This window comes from Lygodium microphyllum, chromosome 10 (genome assembly GCF_053477565.2).
Source record: "Lygodium microphyllum isolate KBCC chromosome 10, Lygodium_microphyllum_v1.1.10, whole genome shotgun sequence".
Classification (NCBI taxonomy): Eukaryota; Viridiplantae; Streptophyta; class Polypodiopsida; order Schizaeales; family Lygodiaceae; genus Lygodium; species Lygodium microphyllum.
The window spans coordinates 2,680,792-2,705,787 of record NC_141144.1 but is presented as its reverse complement, the minus strand read 5'-3'; the positions used below and the strand labels follow the sequence as shown (position 1 = coordinate 2,705,787).

The 24,996-nt window shown below is 43.4% G+C and overlaps 1 protein-coding gene across 1 annotated transcript in view; it reads right to left on the bottom strand.

Annotated features, from left to right (window-relative positions):
- LOC148029640 (nuclear distribution protein nudF-like) overlaps window positions 1–24,996 on the bottom strand; it is a 187,803-nt gene that overhangs the window by 21,225 nt on the left and 141,582 nt on the right. Inside the window, exon 5 of the mRNA XM_087685878.1 lies at window positions 14,494–14,714. Coding sequence (XP_087542004.1) covers window positions 14,494–14,714 — 221 coding nt within the window. The remainder of the gene's footprint in view (window positions 1–14,493; window positions 14,715–24,996) is intronic.

The following is a 24,996-nucleotide window of genomic DNA, read 5'->3' as shown; positions in this document are numbered from 1 at the left end:
TCGGGGAGCCAGTAGTGGCAAACTCGGCGAGTAACCGCCAATGTTTGGCCAACTTGACTTTCAAATCATCCCCTTCCTTAATGGAAAACTCTTGATGCTCAAAATCAAGATTGACATGTTAAATGCCATCTCAAGCCGTATAGCGGTCAATGAGATGAATCCAATGCCCAAATACAAGGGAAAAATGCTCTAATTGAGAGTGGAACTCAAGAAGCAACCCCTGCATTGATTCAACATTAGCTATGGCATTGCGGACTCTCCACTGACTAATGTGATCGTGGTGAGCTAATCGAGAGTGTGCGTATCAAAGAGGTCCCAAAGTCCCTGAGATTCAAGCACTTGTCGTATGAAGTTTGACCAAGTAGTGAAATTCAATCCATTAAAATGTGTCTTATCCATGAAGTCATTCTTGGCTGTCACAATAGGAGTGGTAGTGCTAGGAGATGGAGAAGGTGTGTAATGGGGGTAGGGTGAATAGGGGGAATAGGGTGGGGGAGTAGAGTATACTTGGAAAGAAATCCCAAAGTGTCCACCATATATGCGAGAAGTGTGCATAGTGGATTCAAATGTGGGAAAGGGTGGACTGGGTATGGGCATTGTAAGGGCTTGTGGAGCCCAAGGTTGAGGAGTAGGGACACGGGGAGCAAAGGATGGAAATCCCTATGTAGAAGTGAGCCAAGGGATGTGTGACGATAGTCCATGAGCAGACAATGGATATCCTTGCATCTGAAAGGTCATGTGGAGGGTTTGTGAGTGGCCCGGGGTAGTGAGGGGGATACCCATCACTACCATCCAAGAGTGAAAGGATGTGGTAAAGTGAGGGTAGGTGGAAGATACAGTGTTAAAGAGTGGCATTTTCCCTAATGATACACCAAGAGGTGGAGTGAATGGAGGGTAGATAGATGGTGGGATGAAGAAAGTGAAAGTGTTAGGAGCAGAGACGGAAGATCTAACCCCTAGTGTGCTTTGAGAAGAAGTGGAATGTAATCCAAAGTCTTGGAATGATGTGAGCAGATCAAAATGTGAAGAAGATAGTGATGGGATGTGAGGGAGTTGAGAAGTGTAGTTTACTTGCTCAAATGAAACAAATGGTAGATGTATACCTAATGAAGGGTATCTGCTTTAAGAGCCTCCTCTATTAAAGTTAACATAATAAAAATCATTCAGATCTTGCACAACAAAAGAAGAAACAGGAGAGGGCTTTGGCTCGTATGACTTAAAAGGGTTATATGAACTTAACATAAGGCCTAGCTATGATGAAGGAGATGGATCGCCAAGCACACCAAATGTTATGGTCGCTCCAAGATCAGAGAGATGGCCAATCTCACCAATCGGTCGAGAGGGAGTAATAGGACTTATTGGAGGAGTGTAAACTGAACTGTGCGTGATGCGCAAGTACTTCTCAAACTCTTCACCTATAAGATGACCAAAATGAGAAGAAGAAGGCGTATCTACCTCCTCCTCAAGACCATAATGCCTTCTCAGAGCCTCCAATGATGGAGAAGCCTAATAGAGCGCCATAGGATCCCTAGAAGGAGGTGCTTGAGACATTATGAGTCAAAATCGAGTCACGTGAGTCTCACACAAAGACTAGGCTCCACAATCACCGCACCATCACACGATACTCTTTCGAAGAGCACCTGCTCTGATACCATGTGAAGATATGCTAGGGTTTGCACTAAGGAAACACAACATGTACAACCAAGACTGAAATACAAAGACTCAAATAGAGACAAGAAAAACTCAAACCCTAAATGAAAAACACAAAAACTGAAAACTCAAACACAAAGACAAACACAGAGAGAAGAAACTTTGAAGTGAATGAATGCTATAAATGAATGTAAGACTATATAGAATGCCCAAGGGCATTGCAATGCAATGTCCAAGAGTGACATCCATCGGAGACGGATCCCAAATGTAGTAACCACCAATCGAAGATGAGAGAGTGCTGAATAATGAAGGGCAGTAGGCTGGTCACCAAAATACAACAGTCGAAGATTGAAATCTAGTAAACGCACCAATGTACCACCATAGGAAGGCTGAAAACTAATCAACCAAGGCAAAGAACTCTCAAGCGACATCAGGTGAGGTGTTTGTTGATGGAGATGGCCTATTGTACAACAAAAACACAAGTATTGTAGTAGTTGCCTGGTGGGAGAGATGGCATCAGCTTGTCGCCCAGAACTAGATGCTAAAAATGTTGAGAAATGACAAATGATGTATGCTCCAAGAATAGATGTCCTGAATCCCATATGCATAGTAAGGAGAGTGGAACAACCCAACTTCTATAAAGCATTGTACTTGACTATCACTTTCATAATGATGAATACAATATCATGATGCTTTCCTTTTTTAGTTAGTGTCATTGTCATTGTCAATCCAATACACAAGATTGTCTTTATGAGTCCAAGCTTCCATCTTGGAGCCTAATTCACTTGTGTAATAGTGATCTACATTGTCTGTGTCGATATGAATTTAGTCTTCATCTTCCAACCTCCATAGCTCCTGCCATGCTCTAGATTCGACATTCTTAATATGGTATCAGAGCTCAGCTAAGCATGGTCAGCTCCTCACTCTAATTCTCCCGCTCGCTTTCACTTCTGCCTAGCTTGATATTGGCTCAAGACTTCATTTCCTACTCTAGCTTCACCTTCACCTCACTGGAGCTTTCATGGCTGCCATGGACAGCAGTACCCTGTTTGCTTGCAGCACCTAGATCTTCCTCCACAAGCCAAATCTCGTCAAGCAACCTTCTAAAGAAGTGTTCCCTAACTCAATAAGGATCTCTGTGTCACTTTACAGTAGAGCGTTGGGGTCTCTGCTGCCCAGCATTGCACAAATAATTGCTTGTTGTCCCTGTGTGTGCCTGCAGACTGTCATACCTACTGACCTTGGGGGAGGTAGTGTGAGCAAATCAGGCCATTTCAGGCTTTGCATCCTTTTGGAGACTTCTTCTATAGGTCAAGGCGCACCCTCTCAGCACCTCAAAGCCTAACATAACTGATGACAGTGGCCGCCATTGACGTTTTGTTCAGATCTGGCGCAGTTTGCACTGGGCAGAAATTTGTGGATTATTCCGACCTGTAGGCAATGCAACCTCTGCTGCCACCATAGAGCTTTGGTAGCCCCCCAAGTGGGCTAACCTCACCCAATAGGGTTTCCCAAAATACTCTCTCTGTTGATCACAATCTGAGAAACCCTAACTGTCATCTGTGGGCAGCCATAGCCATTGACCTTCAAGGTCATAAACACTTCATTTTCCACTTCATTCCAACACACTGAAGCCTCAAACACTCAAATCTGATCAGTTTCCAGCAAGAGAAATTCTCAAGAAGAATATTTGGAACATCAAGCATCAAGTATCAAGCTCAACATCGAGTCTTCAAGGCATAGTATCTCTTGATACTCCATTAGTGCTTCTTAGCACTTGGATCATCAGCTCACTCAAGAAAAACTCATTTTTGATCCCATCTTAGCTGCTTATTGTAATGCCCTAATTGATCAAATCTCTTGTAAGTCTCAACTCCTTTGTAAAAGGATAGACACTGCCCGAGTATGCTCATGGTAAGACCTTCAAAATGAGTGAACTTGATCAAATAGCTAAATTCAATGGTGAAGGTTTTCATGCTTGGAAGGAAAAAACCATGTACCACCTCATGAGGAAAGACCTCTGGGATCTCTTTGAAGATGATGAAGGTGATGCAGATGGCACGAAAGAAGATTCAAAAAGCGGGATCCTTGCAGTAGCTCCACCAAAAATCAAAGAATGGAAGAAGATGAATAACAAGGCACTAGGCATCATTGCTTGGGGACTAAGTGATGATGTGCTACATCATATCTCTAGCATTAGAGATGCTAGAACTGCTTGGGAGGAACTTGACAGGATCTTTGGTACCCAAGCAAAGAATTCAAAGGTAAAATTACTCATGCATTTTTATAAACGGGATATAAAAGATAGTACTTCCATGACCATACACATTAACAAGTTCAAGAGCCTAAAAACCCAGCTGGCAACTCTTAAGAAGAATATTGATGAAGATGAAGCAATAGTCGTACTACTTGCAAGTGTAAATAAGGATCCATATGAGAATCTTGTCTCCACCCTAAGTAACGTTCCAAGTCTCTCACTTAAAGATTTTGAGCACTCACTACTTGATGGAGAAAGCAAAGTTAAAACCAAGGATGCAAAGGAACACACCATCAACAACAGCCTCTTGTACACCAAGGGCACTTATGGAGCAAGAGGCTGTGGTTGAGGACTCAGCACCAACAACAACAAGGATCAGATTATATGCCATTACTGTGGCAAGACTGACCATATAGCCAGTGAATGCTTCCACAAGAAAAGAGCAGAGCAGATGCAGAATAACCACCACTAGAACCAGTTCATGAATGAAGAAGAAGAAGATGATGATGATGATGATGCTTCCGCTACCATCAACAACTCTAACAGATCGTTCTAAAGAATTTTCATTGTAACTTTCATATGTTTTTCCCATACTGGATCTCTATTTTTCCCTTAGTGGATTTGCTTTGTAAAAACCCTTGCCAAAGATGTAAAGTTTCAAGCTTTAACTTGACTAGGCTACTTATGAGCTAGTCTCCCAAGCCATGTCACCATGTAGGGGGGGAAAAAGCTAGCAAGTATAGGGACTCATCATTTGAGGGGGAGTGTTGGGAAACGACAAATGATGTATGCTCTAGGAAGAGATATACTAAATCCCATATGCACAGTGAGAAGAGTGGAACAATGAGGCGGGGTGTTGGGAAATGAAAAATGATGTATGCTCTAGGAAGAGATATACTAAATCCCATATGCACATCCCATATGCACAGTGAGGAGAGTGGAACAACCGAACTCTTAGTCAATCCCTACCCTAGGTTGATCATTGGATAGTAGGAGGCGATATCATTTACAATTAGCTAGTTCTCTTTCTTGACTACCACTTTTTCATATATGATGAATGCAATATCATGATGATTTATCATTTCAGTTAGTGTCTTGGTCATTGTCAGTCTCATACTCAAGATTGAGTCCAAGCTTCCATCTTGGAACCTAATTCACTTGAGTAACAATCGGTTTCTTCAATCTATATCATTATGAACAGTCTCTTTGTGTTCCATCTGCCATAGCCATGCTCTAGATTCCACATCTTTTGACAGCAACAAATCTTTATTCCAAGAACTTATCTCAGCCATAAAGGAAATTGGAAGCAAGCCACAAAGGGAACCTCAAACTATTGAAGACTCCCATGCAATTCCCTTTGTTGGTAATCCTTTCCATCCAAGCAAAGAGAAGTCTCAGCCAGTTATGTACACTTTTGAAAGGGGAGAAACATCTAGAGTGATACTAACCTTCTTAACTAGACAAGCAGCTAGACACTTGGATTAGAGCCCATAGGAGGACACTTCTTGCTTTAGGAAGAAGGCCATGAGGAGAGAAGCATTCTAGAGAGGGAGAGGACTGCTAGAGCATCCCTATCTGCCACTATAGGAGGAAGAGAAGAGACATTTATGTTGCAAATGGATGGCTAAGAGGATGGATACTGTTGAGCAAAGATTTATGGCATAAAGGAAGCCAGATTAGAGTACATATTTCACATGAGAGCTTCCTTCTGCACATTGTTTGGAGACAAAGTTAACATGGATTTCTTTCGTATCACAAAGTCAAAACACTCTGTATATGATGTATTGGGATCAAGAGAGCTGATGGCTCAACTGCACAAAGGCCCTCTAGAGGCAGAATGGGTGGCTATAGCATAGTACGGGGGAGTTTCAAAAACCAAGGAAACACAAACGGAAAAAACCGGAGTTTCGGAGTTTTGGCCAAATTTTGGAAATGGGGAAACAATGTTTCGGGTTGTACACTAAAATAAATACAGTATTATGTGGGTATGTAAATGTATCAATGCTTACAACAACATGTACCCAAATTTCATACAAAACTTTGATTCTTCACGTCATATGATTGAAATCATGATTCATTACACATGTCACGACTCATGAGTGAAGATTGAAGAGTCAAGACTCAATGCTTGAGACTTAAGATAGCTTAATACAATTAAGACTCAATTTTCAAAACTTAAGGTAACAAAATGAATTATAATTTATGGCTCATGAATCATCTATGATCTAAAGAGCAGTGAAGACTAACATCAAGAACAATGGAACAAGAATCAAGATGCATAATAAGTGAAATCAAGATATAATGATACATGTAACTATGTCATGTGAATAATCTGTCAAAACTCCAAAGTCCAGTGAGCATTGAGCACTGTGTGCTAGTCTTTAGACTCTAGTAACTACTGAGTAATAAGTATCAATATCAATGAACAACTGGCAACTGTAGTCTGGACAACAAGGCCCAATGTCTTTCTTGGGAACGCATGCCAAGTGGTCTTTCACACACGTTACGCTCCCTGATTTCTTTAATCCACAATAGTACACCGCTACTTCTTTGATCCGCCGAAGCCCTCGTATCCCTTGATTGGAGTGACGTGACTCCAATATGGATCCGGTGCCATGATTAGCCTTTAGGTAATGGGAAGAAGAAGAAGAAGAAGAAGAAGAAAAAAAAGGAGTAGGAGAAGGAGGAGGAGGAAAGAAGAAGAAGAGGAGGAGAAGGAGGAGGCGGCGGGAGCTAGACTGCCCCGAAACGGACCGCAGGATGCCGAAACGGCAGTCTGCTGTTTCCATTTTGGTTTGAAATGGCTGGTCCATTTCGACAGCCCCGAAATGCTGTTTCGCGGCACTATGGGCTATAGAGTATAACGCTAACTTTGCTAAGATCTACAACTAGCTCTCTAGGCTATGAGAGGGATGGAGAGAGAGTATGGTAGAGTACTAGGAGGTTAGTCACAAACAAGATGAGCATGCATCTGATGGACCTTTCTATCAAAGAGGAGCTACAGAAGGCAGTTCAAGCACTGCCCTCACGAGAGTGTCCAAGAGAAGATGGATTGGGTAAGTCCTTCAGCTACTAGGATCTTATTAGCACATGCCTCATCTTAGCTTTCCAAGAGATTATGGCCTTAGCAAACATGTGAGAAAGAATTTTTGAGGGACTAATTCACCTCATTGCCAAGGGAATCGGAGACAAGCTAGAGATCACAAAATGGAGATACCTTGGGGCAACCTTCAATATCCTTGCGAAAGCAATCAATCTCAAACCTTCTGTAGCTCCTCTTTCTATCAAAGAGGAGCTACAGAAGGCAGTTCAAGCACTGCCCTCACGAGAGTGTCCAAGAGAAGATGGATTGGGTAAGTCCTTCAGCTACTAGGATCTTATTAGCACATGCCTCATCTTAGCTTTCCAAGAGATTATGGCCTTAGCAAACATGTGAGAAAGAATTTTTGAGGGACTAATTCACCTCATTGCCAAGGGAATCGGAGACAAGCTAGAGATCACAAAATGGAGATACCTTGGGGCAACCTTCAATATCCTTGCGAAAGCAATCAATCTCAAACCGGCACCATTGATGCTAGAATTATCCACTCTATCCAAATAGGTTTTGTCTAAAGTGTAGCAACTTGGAGTCTTGGACAACATCTTCACCTTATCAGAGTCCACCACTCTTGCTTTTTCCAAGGACCAGGATCTTATTGTGCTTCTTCTGGACTTCGAGAAGGCACATGATCATGTGTATTAGGAGTTTTGGAGGACACAATGTTGAGGATGGGATTCCTAGAGCAGTGGGTTAGAGGAGTTGTGGCTCTCTATTCTTCAGCACACATCCAAGTTTGGTACAACCAGAGGAGAGAGATATAGCATCTAGAGATCACTGAGACATGGCTGTCCATTCGGTCTTGTTCTTATTTGTAGTAGAGGCCGTGATTCCCTCCTTTGACAAATAGATTCATAGGTATCAAAGACATTAGGTTACCCATCCCTATGGCGGCCATGGAGATATCTGACACTAGGCAACCAAAATGGCAACCACATAAGGACTTCATTTTTGTCCCTCTTAGGACCGCAATGAGAGGTTTGGGATGCCATGTGGGGATTGACATTACCTCAGAGTAGTAGTTGCAACCTGCTCTTTGAGTATCAAGCAGAAGCTCTCTTATTGGATCTTGGTGAAGCTTTCACTAGCAATGAGAGTAGTAGTCACCGACCAAGTTCTCCTCGCAGCCATGTGGTTCATCACTTCCTATTGAGTGACATTTTTGAAGTTGCATATTGGCCATATGAAGCAACTCATTAGGAACTTTATCTAGTCACAAGGAGATGGGAGTCCAACTAGAGAAAAGGTGGGTTGAGATGTTATTATGCAAAATAGATCTGGAGGAAGATCAGGGATCATGTTGGAAAATGGCAGCTAGGTATAGAGGAGAGAAAAGAGAGACAATGAGAGTGTGTTGAAGCAAAAGAGTAGAGTGTACTTGCCGAACTAAAAGAATGAGAATGAAAGGTACAAGATAGGTCTAAGATAGACCTAGCTCTAACTCAACTAGAGTTAATAGACTCTAACTCTAACTCTAACTCTAAGAGTGGTGACACAACTTATAACTTTAGTTGTGTTCACACTAAGAATTGGAAAAGAACTAAAGACTAAAACATTGGGCATTGCCCATAGAAGTGGCAAATTCTAACACCCCCTTGCAGTGCCAATGTGGTAAAGTACAAGAATGATAGATCACCAAAGGGTAGCAAGTTTAAGGACTTGCAAAAAGCCTCAAACTTCTCATGAGGTAGTGCCTTGGTAAAAATGACCGTAACATTTTTTGTGTAGGAACATACATCAAGCTGATCTCTCTTGCATAGCATCTCTCTTTGACATAATGGTAATGCACCTCAATATGTTTCGTGCGAGCATGAAACACAGGATTTCGTGTCACTGCAATAGCACTCTGACTGTTAGAAAGAATGCGTGTAGGACCCTCCAATGGTAAATGTAGATCAACCAACAATATGCGCAACCATACACATTCCACTATTGCCGTGAAGGCTTCCCTGTACTTAGCCTCACAGGATGAGGCAACTATTGTAGGCTATTTCTTGCTTAGCCACATTCCAATGGTAAATGTAGATCAGCCAACAATATGCGCAACCATACACATTCCACTATTGCCGTGAAGGCTTCCCTGTACTTAGCCTCACAGGACGAGGCAACTATTGTAGGCTGTTTCTTGCTTAGCCATGAAATGCATGAATGGCCTAGAAAGAAACAGTGTCCACTAGTAGTTACCTAGTGTCTACATCACCAGTCCAATCTAAATCACTATAAGCCTGTAATTGTAAGTCTCCCCCCTGGGAAATAATAATGCATGTGACTGAGTACCTTGCAAGTATCTGAAGTTCCACTTAATAGCTTGCCAATGTATAGTCTGTGGGCTATCCACATACCTGCTCATGTGAGATATTGCATACTAAATGTCAGGGTGTGTATTGCAAAGAGAAATAAGATAGCCAACAACTTGGCTGTAAATTGCAACATCACACATCTCTTCACCATCATGTATAGACAGCTTTAAACCTGGCTCCATGCGAGTGCACATAGGTTTGCAATCTTATATATTAAACCTATGTAATAGCTTATCCACATATTGTGACTGTGACATGATGATACCATGTAGATTTTGGGTGAACTAAATCCCCAAATAATAGTGTAGACAGCCCATATTTGGCATAGCAAATGCATGTTTTGATTCAGCCTTGAAATCTGCAAGTTTTGCTTCTGAAGGTCCAATGAGTACCATGTCATCTACGTAAAGAATGATAATCAGCAAGTCCCCTTTTTGAACCCTTTGCTAGCCAAAAACTTTCTTTGTGCATGGGTCATACAAGCAATAGCCCTTGCTTTCTGGACTGTAGCTAGTAAATATGCATTTTACAAGCTTGTCATCAAGCTTCCCACGAAGCTCTTTCGGAGCATGTGCTTAGGCTATGAACCAAAACCTCGAAAGTAGTCAACCGTGGGTTTCTTGCCATGCCAAGCTTCAAATGGGGTGATTGTCTTTAGTGCCTTAGTGGGTGCACAATTCAACACATGATTTGCACACTAAAGGCCTTCTAACCAAAATTTATGAAGCAACCCCTTGCTTTTGAGCATACAACAAGTCATCTCCATAAGAGTGTGATTCTTCCTTTCAGCAATACCATTTTGCTGAGGAGCCATTCTAACAATGGCTTGATGCGCAATGCCATGATCAAGAAAATATGTCTCAAAAGCACGAGACATATACTCCCCCCTTTATCTATGCAAAGTGTTTGCACTTTCAAGCAGGTTTCAGCCTCAAGCTTTGCAACGAGATGTTTAAAATGCATAAACACATCACACTTTGCTTTCAACCCATACACCCATGTATACTAAGAGTAGTCATCAATAAATGTAACAAAGTAAAGATGACCTCCAAGTACACATGTCCTCATGGAAGGGCAAACATCAAAGCGAATAAGCTGCAATTTTTGGACAGCATGCACTACACCATCCTTTTTGAAGGCAAATCTGTGTGTCTTGCCCAAAATGAATCCCTCGCATCATGCATGAGGAGGTGGAGTCTCCACTAGAGGCAATGTATCTACCATATGACACCTCTGAAGGGTCATCAAGCTCCCAAAACTCATATGTCCATAGCGGGCATGCCATAGCTCCGCATTTTGCATAGCGGGTGATAGAGTAGTGACTGCCAGAGCATCATGAGACTATGCATCATAGGTATCCAACAAAAACAAACCCTTATACATAGTGCCAAACAACTTGAGTACATAATCAATCTCCCTGTCTTTGACAATGCATTTATCATTCTCAAAGATGACCTGAAAGCCATGCTTGTTAAAAGCAGAGATAGACAACAAGTTCTTTGTAATGCTAGGCACAAACAAGACATTTAGAAGTATGAAGTCTGAACCCTCTACAACAATAATAGTGATTGTCCCAATGCCACAAACATCATAACTATTTCTATTCGCACATGTAATACGCTTCCCAACAAGGGCTGAATGCAAAGAGGAAAACAAACACTTCCTAGAAGTGATGTGCTTTGAAGCTCCATTGTCAAAATATCATGTTTGTTGCATTTTAGCAGCATTACATGCTAAATTAGCCATTGAAGAATCATAACCACAAGTCATAAATGCATAGTCCTCCATAAATTTGGCTGAAGCATCACCATCAATAGATTTGCTAGACGATGTCTCTTGGATAGCCAAACTAGAGTCCTTTTTCTTCTCTTTGGCTAATCTCTTACAGCATTTCATCAATATAGTGACCCGGCTTCTTGCAATAGTGACATTTCCCTTCTTTTTAGACTTTTCTATGTCTTGGATAGTCTTATTTGATGGCTATCCAGCATCACCCTTTTGTTGATTTTTTGTATTTACTTGAATTTTCCTTTGCCTTTGAACTTGGAAAGCATAGCCACATCTCCTGAACACAATGCAACATTCTTCTGAGTCTATTCTTCTTGCAACAAGAAGCCTTTCAACTCCATAAATATAAGGGGCTGCTGCTCCCCCCCTTCAAAGACAACATCAAAGAGCTGTGGAAACCAAGATATGACTCTGGAAGAGAGTTCAGTGTGATATTTACCAATTCAACATCCTCAATGATTTCATCCATATTGAGTAGTTGCTCGCGTAAACCCTATATGTGAGTAAGGTGATCTGTCATGCTATCATCCTCATCTATATTCACATTGATTAACTCTCTATGGCGATAAGATATTCTAGCCTCGTTACATACTACAAACATATGCTCAAGTACATCCCATGCTGTTTTGAGGTTTACAAGACCAGATGTATGGAATGATCGATCATTTCATTGATAAGGAAATCAAAGAAAGTGCATGTGTATCTTTTGAGTCCCATCTCCTCAGATCCTCGGTAGAAGGGGGAGGAGGGGTACCAGCACCAACAACCTGTCCTCTAGCATTACACTAAGGTGCTTGAGGTGTAAGACCTCCTGGTCGCTGCAAATCACCTATAACATAGTCCCACAAGTTCTTCAGTACAAGAAGGTTGCGGGCCATAAAACTCCACAACGGGTAGTTTAATCCATCAAGTTTTTCCTCCTGAGTGAGGACACCAAGGATGTTGCTCTGGTCATTAGTCCCCTGACATGCCATGCTGTCAGTAATGGACAAAAATATGCAACCAAATACTTCCCTATTGAAGTATAGATTGTACTCCTCAAAGTACCAAAAATCCCCTGGGGATTATGCAACAAGTACAAAACTATCACACAAATACCAAAGTGTGCCCAATTTGACCCAAATCAATATTCAGTCAAAAAATAACAGCAATGCATTGTTGTACCACACTTGTCTTATAATGTGTGCCCTCAAAAGTACAAGCTACAACAAGTTAATGGCAATTCTTACCAAAATTTACTGAATTTCCCTAAGATTTTCTGCTCAATACGACTGTAACAGCAATTAAATGCTGCCGTACCACTTGTTTGCTGCCTTTGGAATGCATGTCAAGAAAAAGCCCCAAATTTCTTCCTAAAATTTCAAAGAAATTGAAGAAATTTGTACCTCAGAGATTGTATTTCTGCAGTGATGTCACCTCGGGGTGCATGCCGACAACAAAAAGTAGCTGCAATTTGTCTCTTAATGAGTGCCAGAGCCTCTAGGACAAAAAACCCCAAATTTCTTGCACAAATGTTGATGAAATTATACAATGTTGCCGTTTCCAATGAAGATTTGCACGTGGGACTACAAATCGGGCAAAAGCTTCAAAATTGTTGATAGGAATGTCAAAGAAATTGTAAAATTTGTTCGAATTGGTTGTCAATTTGAACTCTAGGAGCAAAAATTGACGAAAGCCCCAAATTTTGGGCAGCACAAGCTGAAATTTGGAAAAAGATGGCCAAAATGGGTAGAAAATTGCAGAAATTTTGAAAAAACCCCGAATTTGATAATTAGGGTTTTTGCACTTTTTAGGATTTGCAAAAAATCACATGTAGGGCTGGGAATATGGCTGGTAAAGGTGAGAAAATAAGGGGCAAAGCTGAAAACAACAGCAGCTCCTCCAAAGCAGTAGCTCCTCAGGCTGCATACGGAACTGTGCGCAGGACCCGTTGTTCATTCGACCATTGTATGTGTAATGTACTTGTTACTCTCTATAGAGTTCCTTGTACTTTGTATTTTACCATGGGGGGTTTTCTTTAAGGTGTTATTAATATAATTTTCTTCTTTGAGAGAAAAAGGTTTGTTGCTGCTGAAACCCTAATTCCTGCACAGTCTTATCAGAAATTACAGCAGCCTTTCAGTCCATTGAAAGGTCATGGGATTTAACATCTGACCATCGAATAGGCAGACCCAATGCAGCATCTATAAAAACATGCTATTACCTTATTTTGACTACATTGTATGTCCTGCTTATGCAGCTAACAAAGCTTTCTGATCTATTCCATATTGGATGCCCTATCCACAACTCATGAAATACAACCATGTCCAAGTTGACCCCTTTGAAAGTCCTAACCTTTCAGGTGAAGCAGCATACCTATGTTCCTGCACAAGGAAGGCATCATGTGTGATGTGTGTTTCTCATTAGAGATTGAATTTGCAGTAAACTACTGCAAGCTGTGATGACCTTATCCTATAATCTCCACACTCTTTATATGATGACAAATATAAGGTTTAAAAACGTTGTCAGAGACCAAGGACTCAATAGGTCAACAACCAAAATCCATGGTGACCTATGATTTCCTTGAGACTTCTTTGTAAGCTAGCTTATAGCCATGGCCATTAATTGTTGATCTGCCATAGAGCCACCCTATCCAAAAAAGCTTTTATTAAAATTTATTATGTGTGTTGAAAAGAAACATATTATCCTATGTATAATGATTATGTTTCTAATGTGAAATCTTTGGCAACATGGATAACAACTGTCCTTGCTTTGAAACGTGCAATACACATAGGTACAGGGTTCTTATTGTAATCTTTTGTATGGATGCAGGTGAGTGGTTCCAATTCTGAAGGAAATATTAGATCAAGCTTTCCTTATTCTACACATGAAAAGGCACTCAATAGCCAATTTCAGTAAATAAAATAAAAATAAATAGATTTAAGTCACTCTTTGGTATATTAGATCAAGCTTTCATTATTCTACATGTAAAAAGGCACTCAATAGCCAATTTCAGTAAATAAAAGTCAAAAAAATAAATTTACATAACTATATCTTATGCTATCTTATGACATGAGTACACTTATACATTAAAAAGATGGTTTCTGGAAAAAAACATGTGCACACACACACACCCCCAACCCACCCACCCCTTCATTTGTGTACAATCATTGTTCATATCTCATAAATGTACAAGTTGAGAAGACTTCATAACAACTTCTACTCCAAAAGATCAGAAATAATGGTAAGACAAATCTATGAGAGAAGCATTTGTATCACTAAGATCACTCCCCCACCCTGCAATACACACAATGCAAACATGAAAAAAATGAGAAATTGGAAACTATTCTTTCAAAAATATCACAATGCTATAATATCATCCCAAAGTACATTTGCAAAGTAAAGGATGAGAATATACATACTCTGCTACCGAGAGCTTCTTTATTGCATGCTCATGGCCATGAATTGTTTTTTGCAGGCGAGATTGACCACGCTTTTGACTGCTTGAGAGAGCCCATAACCTTATGGTTCCATCTGTTCCACCACTGGCAACTAAAAGCGGTCCCTGCCGGGTTCCTAGCAATTTGCTTGACAGTGTAGTGACTGGACATGAATGACCACGAAAAGTGCGCAACAAACGGCCCTATTATCAGCAACAGTATATGGCATTCAGAACCTTCTTGTTGTAAATGCATCCCGAAGACTTCACAAAAAATAGATTTGGGAGGAACAATTAAAAGTTCAATCTTATTCATTGTGGTAGAACTATCCTCTGCTTTATGGAAAGTTTCCCTTTTAGATGTACTAAAATCACAAGTTTTAACCATTACAAAATTTTAAGTACCATGCATTATGAATGGTAATGGTCTCTAAAGGTAAACAAGTAGGTACTAGCATGTGCTAGCATACTGCCCTTTTGTTTCCAATCCGAGCACTACTTTAATTCCAAAGTCTAGGCAAGAAAGGTGAACTTAAGATGAACCAAAACAGATCTTAATGAGTCTAGAATGGGCCACTGAAGTTAACTAGGATTTCATTTTATGAAGATGAATCAATGAAATTTGAAATTTGAAATTGAATCATACTCACCACCTGTTTTTTTTTTGCAAATAAAATGTGGCTAATTATATTACTTCAGAAAAGACATGAATACAAAGAAGTGCTCATGCTCAACAGACCAAGCTAGAGCTCATGAAAGTCACAGATACATCATATATACAAGCCTCTCAAGGCGGTCTGGGGGAGATAGGGGTAAGAAGCCGGGCGTGGGGGGGGGGTTGTTGCGGGGGGGCATCACGAAGAACAGGCCGCCCCAAGTGCGCATGAAATGACCACGGAACTCCTAACGAGCCCTACACCTGATCCCATCAGCCTCGAAGGAAGTGGATGATGGAAGTCCAGAGCTCCGCTAGGGTCGCCTGTACTACAGGTCTCTCTCCGCCGAAAGCCACCTAACACCGGCCTTCCACATATGCCAACCAGTAAGACTCCCTATGATTTCCCATACCTCAAAGCGGTCTGCTGTGGGCTCCAGTACCTGGCGGATAGGTAGAGCCTCTAAACCCACCACTGCGCACGACCCTCCCTCGATCATGAATATCGTGTCCTGCATCCCAGCCTCATACAGAAGGTAACGGCCCTGGCTGGCTGGCTGCCAACAGAAAGCACCCCAAGACATCCATCCAAGGCTGGGTGCTATGCGGCGCAGGATGCGGCATACTCCTCTCCACACGAGCTGTGCCGCCTCACATGACCAAAGGCAGTGCTTTGGGGTTTCCATCAATTGATGTGTGCAGCACTTACAAACTCCCTCCTTCTGCATCTCGGCAAGCCTGCTTCCCACCGCCAAGCCTCCATGTGCCACTAGCCATAAAAAGTACGACACCCTCCTCGGCCTCCAGCTATCCCATAGGCGGCGCCAGAACGTCCGTCGGAACGGCTCCGTGATGTTGTGCTCCTTCCAATGCCTGCTACGTGACGGCGCCTAATCCATGTTCTCCTGCATCAGTATATGTCTGCCAATCCTAGCGGTGTACTCCAGGAACCTCGGTGGCTTCTTGGCAACCATAGTGGCCGGCAAAAGCTACTCTTCCGGATCCCACTCCAGCTCATCAAGTGGCCTTCCTTCCCAGATCCAAAGGTGCCACTCCTTGAGCTCTTGCCAAAAAACCAAAGGGTCCAGCCGCCATATCTTCCCCTAAAGGCCAACCACCCGAATCCTCTTCCATGAAAGGACAGCTATCCCCTCGTCCTGCTACCCTCTATCAAGAGCCATGTTAGATATGATCAATGCCCCACCCTCATTAGGTGCTACCAATGATCCATGGTGCTCAAAGTTGTAAGGCCCCCATTATGAGGAGAAGCCAAATGTGAGCCCGGACATTGGTTGAGTCCTGACTTGTATATCAGATGAGGTCTATGTGATCGGATGGCAAAAAGGTGACTGTTGTGGGTCTAATCTTTGGGTTAGACGGAGTGGGGCCCCCCTGGCGGGGGTTCGGGGGTAGCGCCCCCGGCTTGATGGTAAAGGGAATATTCCCTGGCCGACTAGTGGAGGCTCATATGGTAGGTCGGTCAGCAGGCCGACCTAATGACCTTCGCAGGCTATAAAAGCTAAACCCCTTCGCAGCCATCTCTCACTCATCTTTCACCCAGTCAGAGTTGTTGTTCCAGCTAGCCTTAAGCTCTTCACCTATCTTCTATCTAGATCGCCATCTAAGCTTCACACAGTGGAAGCGCACGGGTGGAAAGAGCCATCTTTGTATCAGTTGTTTGGAGTTAAAGAATTTACTGATTCTCCTCTTATCTGTTGTGTACTCTCTATCTCTTTCTCAGATTCTGTTCGCTGCGCCGTGTAATATTTTACATGGTATCAGAGCCCAAGGGGCTCTAGAGATCGGAGAGTGTGCAAGAGGCAAAGGCTTCAAGAGCAAAGAGAAACTATGCCGACTTCCAGAAGCGGTTCTGGCGCATCAGGAAGCGGTGCAGGAGGTGGTGTTACTGTACCGGCTATTCAAACACTGAGGATTCGTCCACCAACCTTCAGCGAAGGCAAGTTAGATGGTACAAACTACACCTTGTGGAAGTTCAAAATTACAACTATCCTTGATTCTGATGAGCTTCTGGAGACTGTGCTGGGGACTGACGCAGAACCACAGCCTACCCCCGACCCATCAAATCCTAGTGTGATGATTCCTCCGAATGCAGATCTTCTACGAGCTTGGAAACGAAGGAATGCAGATGCATTGTGTGTCTTAGTTACAAGCTGTTCTGACTGTGTTCTAACTTTGATTCAGCATACAACCAAAGCGTCAGAGGCTTGGAATGTACTAAGGAGTCAGTATGAAACACGAAACCAAACGAGGATTCAAAACTTGGAGAATCAACTAGCAGCGTAGAAGTTTGCTGAAGGAGAGAGAGTTGAAGCATTCATCACTCGGATTAAGAATTTGCGCGACCAGATGGCTGGCGCTGGGATACAAAAGACTAGCGAAGAGCTAGCTCGGAGGTGTCTTCGGATTTGTCCACAAAAGTTTGATGGACTAGTAACTGCCCTTAATACTCAGGTGAGACCTCAAGCTTTGACTTTTGAGGAGTTTTGTACATTATTAATGGAGGAGGAGTTGAGGCTGAAAGCCCGAGAAGGAAGCAACAATGGAGATGCTGCATTCTCTGCCAATGCAAAAGGCAAAGGTGATTGCTTCACCAAAAATGATGGTGACAAAAAGAAGAAGGGCGGAAAGAAGAAGTTTCAAGGAGAGTGTTTCTACTCCAAGAAGAAAGGACATGCAATTGCAGATTGTCGTGTCAAGAAGGCAGATGAAAAGAATGGTACCCTTAAAAGTAAAGGGAAAAAGACAGCCAATACGGCTGAAGCAGAGCTGGAATTATTCATGGCGACCATTGAGGAAGTGTGCTCCTCAGCGCAAGAAGAATCTACCACTGACTCATGGGTGTTAGATAGTGGGGCCTCCCATCACATGACCAACAAGAAAGGTCTATACAGTTCTATGCAACCTCTACAAGAATCCATCACTGTGACGGTTGGAAACGATGCTAAATGCCCTGCTGCGGGCACAGGTACTATTTCTTTTGTTGCTGCAAATGGTGAAGTAAAAAAGCTTTCAAATGTGTTGTATGTTTCCGAAATCAAGAGAAATCTATTATCAATTGCTGCCATAACTGATCTTGGTCATGAAGTGAGATTCAAGAAGACAGGTGCAGAAATTATTGATAGTGCTGGCACTATTGTTGGCAAAGGAGAAAGAAGGAACAACCTGTATGAGCTAAGTGCTCTTATAGCCACCGCTGGAGTGGACACAAGTAAGCTTTGGCATGAAAGGTTTGGACACATCGGATTTGCAGTATTGAAGGAGATGCAAAAGTAAGGTATGGTTGCTCACCTACCTACAATAACTGAATTGAAGGAACCATGTGAAGCTTGTATGATGGGCAAGCAACAGAGAAAGGCATTTCCACAAGAAAGCAAGAATAGAGCACAAGCTCCTTTAGAGTTGGTGCATGCTGACTTGTGTGGTAAGATGCCTACACAGACCTTGGAGGGATCTTCTTATTTTATGTTGATTGTCAACGACTACAGTAGGAAGATGTGGGTGTACTTCCTTCGTGATAAGGCTCAAGCTTTTGGTAAGTTTAAAGAATGGCTAATACTTGTTGAGAATGAAACAGGGAAAAGTGTGAAGAAATTTAGAACAGATGGTGGTGGTGAGTTCAACTCAAAGGAGTTTGAAGGCTTTTACAAGAGCAAAGGGATCAAGCGTCAATTGACGACGCCTCACACACCTCACCAGAACGGTGTTGTGGAACGTAGGAATCGCACCATTGTGGAGATGGCAAGATGCATGCTAAAGGGCAAGGGATTGTCTAACCATTTTTGGGTTGAAGCTGTTAATACTGCAGTCTACATTCTAAATCGGAGCTATACAAAGGCTCTCAAGGGAAAAACACCTCATGAGGCTTACACTGGTAAGAAACCATCTGTCTCACATTTCAGAATTTTTGGATGTAAATGTTATGCACATGTTTCAGATGAGAAGAGAAACAAGTTACAACCAAAAAGCAGAAAATGTATCTTCTTGGGTTATAGTGATGAGCAGAAGGCTTACAAGTTATATGACCAAGAGGCAAAGAAGATCATCGCGAGTCGTGATGTGGTGTTCAAGGAGGAGCCGCATACAGTGGAGGAGGAGAAGGCAAGTTCTTCCACTTTATCATCAAGCGAAGAAGTAGTCCACTATGAACCTGTCCCGAGAGCTATCCCTATCCTTAAGGAGGAGGAAGCATCATCTTCAGATGATGAGGAAAAAGTTCACCAATCTGACATCACCCCACCGGAAAGGCCATTGCCGCGCTGGGTGAAGCAGCTCTATGACCACAATAATCCTATGCCTGCATCTGTTGAGGAGAAGGCAGACCGACCAAGGAGGTCTCAGAGAATAGAGGAGCAAAGGAGGGCTTCTGCTCACATAGTCAATATGGCCTTGATGGTTGAGATTATGAGAGAAGTAAAGGAGCCAACTGACTTAGAAGAAGCACTTGCAGATCCATCATGGAAGGCTCCTATGCAGGCAGAGTATGACAGCATAATGAAGAATGACACTTGGGAGCTAGTGGATCGACCAGCAAAGCGGAAGGTTATTGGCACCAAGTGGATCTGGAAGGTAAAGTACAAGGCTGATGGTACCTTAGAAAAGTACAAAGCTAGACTGGTTGCCCAAGGATTCACAAGTTGAAGGGTTTGATTTTCAAGAGTCATTTGCCCCAACTGCCAGAATGACCACTATTCGCACGGTACTTGCAGTGGCTGCCCACAAGAAGTGGCCAGTGTACCAAATGGATGTTAAGTCAGCATTCTTAAATGGTGACCTCAAGGAGGAGGTGTACGTGGCTCAGCCACCAGGGTTTGAGGCCCCCCATTCTGAGAACAAAGTGTGTAAGCTGAAGAAGGCATTGTATGGGCTGAAACAAGCCCCCAGAGCATGGTACCGGCGGATAGATAGGTTCTTTTTAAACCTAAACTTCAAAAGATGTGCCTCAGATGCTAACTTGTATGTTTACAGGGATGGTAAAAAGTCTGTAGTGTCCTATATGTGGACGACCTTCTTATTACAGGTGACTATGAAGATATGATCAACCAAACTCGAAAGGCTTTGAGTTCTGAGTTTGAAATGACAGACTTAGGCTTGCTGAACTATTGTTTGGGGATTGAAGTCTGGCAAGAGCCAGGAAAGATCTTCATCTCTCAGAAGAAGTATGCATGGGAGATCTTGAAGGCATTTGGCACGACCGAGTGCAAGGAGATAGCTACACCTATGGATGTGAATGCAAAGTTATCCGTCGAGGATGCATCAGCACTAGCAGACATTGGGAGGTATAGGAGGTTGGTCGGCAGTCTGATCTACTTGTGTAACACCAGACCAGATATCAGTTTTGCTGTTGGTGTTTTGAGCAGGTTCTCAAACAAACCTCATGAGAGTCATTGGAAGGCTGGGATGCGGGTGCTTAGATACTTGAAGGAAACTCTTGATTATGGTATCACATACAGTTTCGGAACTTCTCTTGTGGAGAACTGTGACTCAGATTGGGCAGGAGACATTGATTCCAGGAATCAGTTTCTGGTTATTGTTTCTCTTTGGGTTCAGGAATTTTCTCTTGGATTAGTAAGAAGCAACCAATAGTGGCATTGTCTTCTACCGAAGCAGAGTACAAGGCAGCTTGTTTTGCTGCATGTGAAGCCGTATGGTTGAGAAGGATTCTATGGCATATGGGAGTGCAGGATGAAGAACCAACTGTACTGAGATGTGACAATCAGAGTTGCATCGCCATTGCCAAAAATCCAGTGTTTCATGCACGCACCAAACATATAGAGATACAGTATCACTATGTGCGTGATTTGATGGAGGATGGGATAGTGGAACTGGTCTACTGCCCAACAGAGGAGAATGGAGCAGATATCTTCACCAAAGCACTTACGAAGGATCTGCTTCAAGTTCATCTTCAGAGACTCGGCATTGGGCCGAGGAGATAGTTCACCTATGGGTGGACATTGAGGGGGGGTGTTAGATATGATCAATGCCCCACCCTCATTAGGTGCTACCAATGATCCATGGTGCTCAAAGTTGTAAGGCCCCCATTATGAGGAGAAGCCAAATGTGAGCCCGGACATTGGTTGAGCCCTGACTTGTACATCAGATGAGGTCTATGTGACCGGATGGCAAAAAGGTGACTGTTGTGGGTCTAATCTTTGGGTTAGACGGAGTGGTTAAGCTGGTAGCAACTCAAGGCGGCCTGATGGTAAAGGGAATATTCCCTGGAATATTCCCTGGCCGACTAGTAGAGGCTCATATGGTAGGTCGGTCAACAGGCCGACCTAACGACCTTCGCGGGCTATAAAAGCTAAACCCCTTCGTAGCCATCTCTCACTCATCTTTCACCCAGTCAGAGTTGTTGTTCCAGCTAGCCTTAAGCTCTTCACCTATCTTCTGTCTAGATCACCATCTAAGCTTCACACAGTGGAAGCGCACGGGTGGACAGAGCCATCTTTGTATCAGTTGTTTGGAGTTAAAGAATTTACTGATTCTCCTCTTATCTGTTGTGTACTCTCTATCTCTTTCTCAGATTCTGTTCGCTGCGCCGTGTAATATTTTACAAGCCAGACGCCCCCCTTCCTGCACTGTGAAAAAGATCCTAGGTGGAGTGCCACCTACTCTTCCTGCCACCTGTAAGGGGATGCCCGCTAGTGAAAACCTGGCAGCCCATACCTCCCCAGGCTCTATCGGCTCTCGGATAGGGGGAGCAAGTCACTCCTGAGGTATCGCTGTGTCTATCTCCCTTCTCCTTAGCTCCACTCCTCGCTGGCAACCTGATGCTTGCTTCAACACCTCCTCGTCCGCCATCCTATACACCTCCTGCCATGTCCTAATTGTACGAGCCGGGCCAGCCTCCCAACCAGCCCATTGGATATGGGAGCGCTCGCCGATCTGTGCCCCTTCCCAGTCCCTAACCTAGGGGTTCCAAATCACCGGCTGACGGTCTATCTGCTCCTGGCAGCCTGTGGGGCTCTGGATAAGGGCCTTACGGAGGCCCTGCCACACACGGAGCAAGCTGCGTAGGAAGGGTGATCTGGGCTGTTGTGAAGATCCATCTCAAGGACAGCCTCCACTAATCGCCAAGCCTCAGTCTACAGTCCTGAAGACCCTCCTACAATAGGACCTTCGAGGTCTGCCCTCCCGATGTGAGGCCGTGGACAACTAGCTTGCGCAGGAGGGCCATACTTTGATACTTTGGGTCTATGATCCCAAGCCCTCTCTCTGACCGATGTATAATGGTCACCCACGCCACCTTGGCCCTGGAATCCCTGGAGCCATCTGACCCGGACCAAAGGACATTCCGCACTAGGCGGTGAAGCTATATCACGCAGGAGGAGGAGAAGCACCAACACGAGGTGATGTACTAGGCCGTCACTAAGAGGACCTGGTTAACAACCACGGCTCGGCCGGCTAGTGAGAGGCGAGCCGTGCTCCAGTGGGTCAGCTTTCTCTGAATAGAATCGAGGACTAGAAGAAACTGCTGGGCGGGAGTGATATCGAGTCCCACCTGGAACCCTAGGTACTGGAAGGTCTGTCCTCTGCTCACCCATCTAAATCCCAGGTGGACGCCCCACTCCGTGCTAGAGTCCGGGTTTGTGAGGAAACCAACCGACTTTTGCCAATTGATTTTTGCTCCCGTTGCAATACAGAACACCTCAAGAGCCAACCTCACTCTCTCCAGCATCAATTTGTCGTCCTCTATGTAGAGCGATGTGTCATCTGCATACTCTGAGTCTAACAGCTCGGTCTCCTCTCTTACTGGAAGTCGGAGGCCATGTAAACCGCTCACACGTGACCTGAGGAAGTGAGACATCGCCTCTGCAAAGAGAAGGAACAGGTATGGGGCCAAGGGGCAGCCTTGTCGGACCAATCTCTCCAGCCGAAACTCCTCCCCTCGCCTCCCTCCTATGAGAACCCTGCTGGTGGCCGATTTGTAAAGTGCGGAGACCCCAGAAATCCAAGCCTCGGGAAAACCCAACCTTACCATGGTGCCCTCTAGGAAATCCCAGTCCACCCTGTTATAGGCTTTCTTAAAATCCAAGAGTATTACGGCTAGTCTTTGCCCACTGTACTGAGCCCACTCTGTCGCCTCAAAGAAGATGAATACATTGTCCAAGATGCTCCTATCCTAGACAAAGCCTGTCTGTGTGTCATGGATGATGTCCAGAAGCAAGGGGCATAGTCGCCTACCAATCATCTTTGCTAGTGCCTTATAGGCCACTGACAGTAAGGTGATCGGTCTCCACTAGGAAAGCTCCAACCGGTCTCCCCTTTTGGGGAGAAGACTGATAAGGCCTATCGATAGACTCCCTGGCATCTATCCTAAAGTGAAAATCTCTTGAAAGGCCAACAGTAGGGGGTCCTTCACCTACTCACCACTTGTTTGCATATGCTCCTTATGCCTACTTTCCCATTAGTAGCATCCCATAAAACCCTATTCAAGAGTGGAATAGACATGACCAGTGTGGATCATCATCATCCCATAAGCTTCTGGTGGTTTTGTGTATCTCACCATGTCATGTGGTAGATAGTGGGTTGCTACTTTGATACCGATGTAACACTCAATGTAAGTCTCCAAGTTCAAACACGTGACCTGGCACAAGCCATACAAGATAAGAAAGAGACAAAATGAGTTGGACATCAGACTCACTTCCCAACCATAGAACCAAATAAGATCACTTTTGAGCTTGGGATCCAGCAACAAACATGCCAAACCCCTACCACAAAAGTTAGCACAGGAGGGTAGAACCACTTCTCATACAATAAACTTTGCAAATGAGCCTTGGTTCTATTTATACAACTTACCTGCCCCACTCCTAAAGTGCCTTCAGTATATTCACACTACAAGACTCAAGCCATCACAAGTTTTAGGACATGTAATACATAACGATCCCTAGTGACCAAATGCTCAGTGGTCAATGGCCAATGACACCCCTCCCTGGTGTCCAAGGATGTCATAAACAGCCTAGCTAAGGATGCAAATAGCCAACCGCTGAATCTCAAGCACTGTGTGATCCAAAGTTTTTCCACCTTAATGCTATTCTAATCTTGAATCTATGTTCTTGTGGATTTTCAAAACCATAAGTGCCATGGAAGTTCTTGTAATGAGAAAGTTGGTTTCTAAGTGTGTGTCATATGCTATCATCAGGATCAATCTTTCCAAGATACGCCTCCAACCAGCCTGCACATCCTTGTCATTTACTTTATTGCTTCCTTGAAACTCCAGATCTAGCACAAATACATCTGCATGCACAAGGGAGCAGTAGGAATTCTGTATGTCAATACATATGTTATCGAGAGCTTCTAATTTGACTTTATCAAGCTCTAGCTCTAGTAATCTCTCAATCATGGTTCGTCACCTCAAAAACTTTTTTCAATACATGGTTGTACCCCATCAACAAGCCTTATCAAATGCATAGCTGGCTAAATCATAGAATCAATGTGCTTTACCTCCTCCCAAAACTCTAAATCTTCAGCATCTCTTGCATTTCTGACCTGCAGATATAGGAGCCAAAACATAAGTAGTGAATCCATCACCATAATTGCCTCAAAGCCCCACATCTGGATGAGCTCAAGTGGCCTAATATCAAGAAATACAAAGTCAATGCATATATTTGAGTACTTGAGAAGACACTTTTTGATTTCTTCATGAACTCATGCTACAAATACTAATGATGGAGTACAAATGTCACCATCTGATTTGTCTTCTCAATTTTGGTACAATCTTGGATAGCTTTCCAATGTTCTTCAGCGTATTATTCAAATAGTGTTTCATTAGAGTAGGACAATGATTTCTGGATACATGTTTGTTTAAGA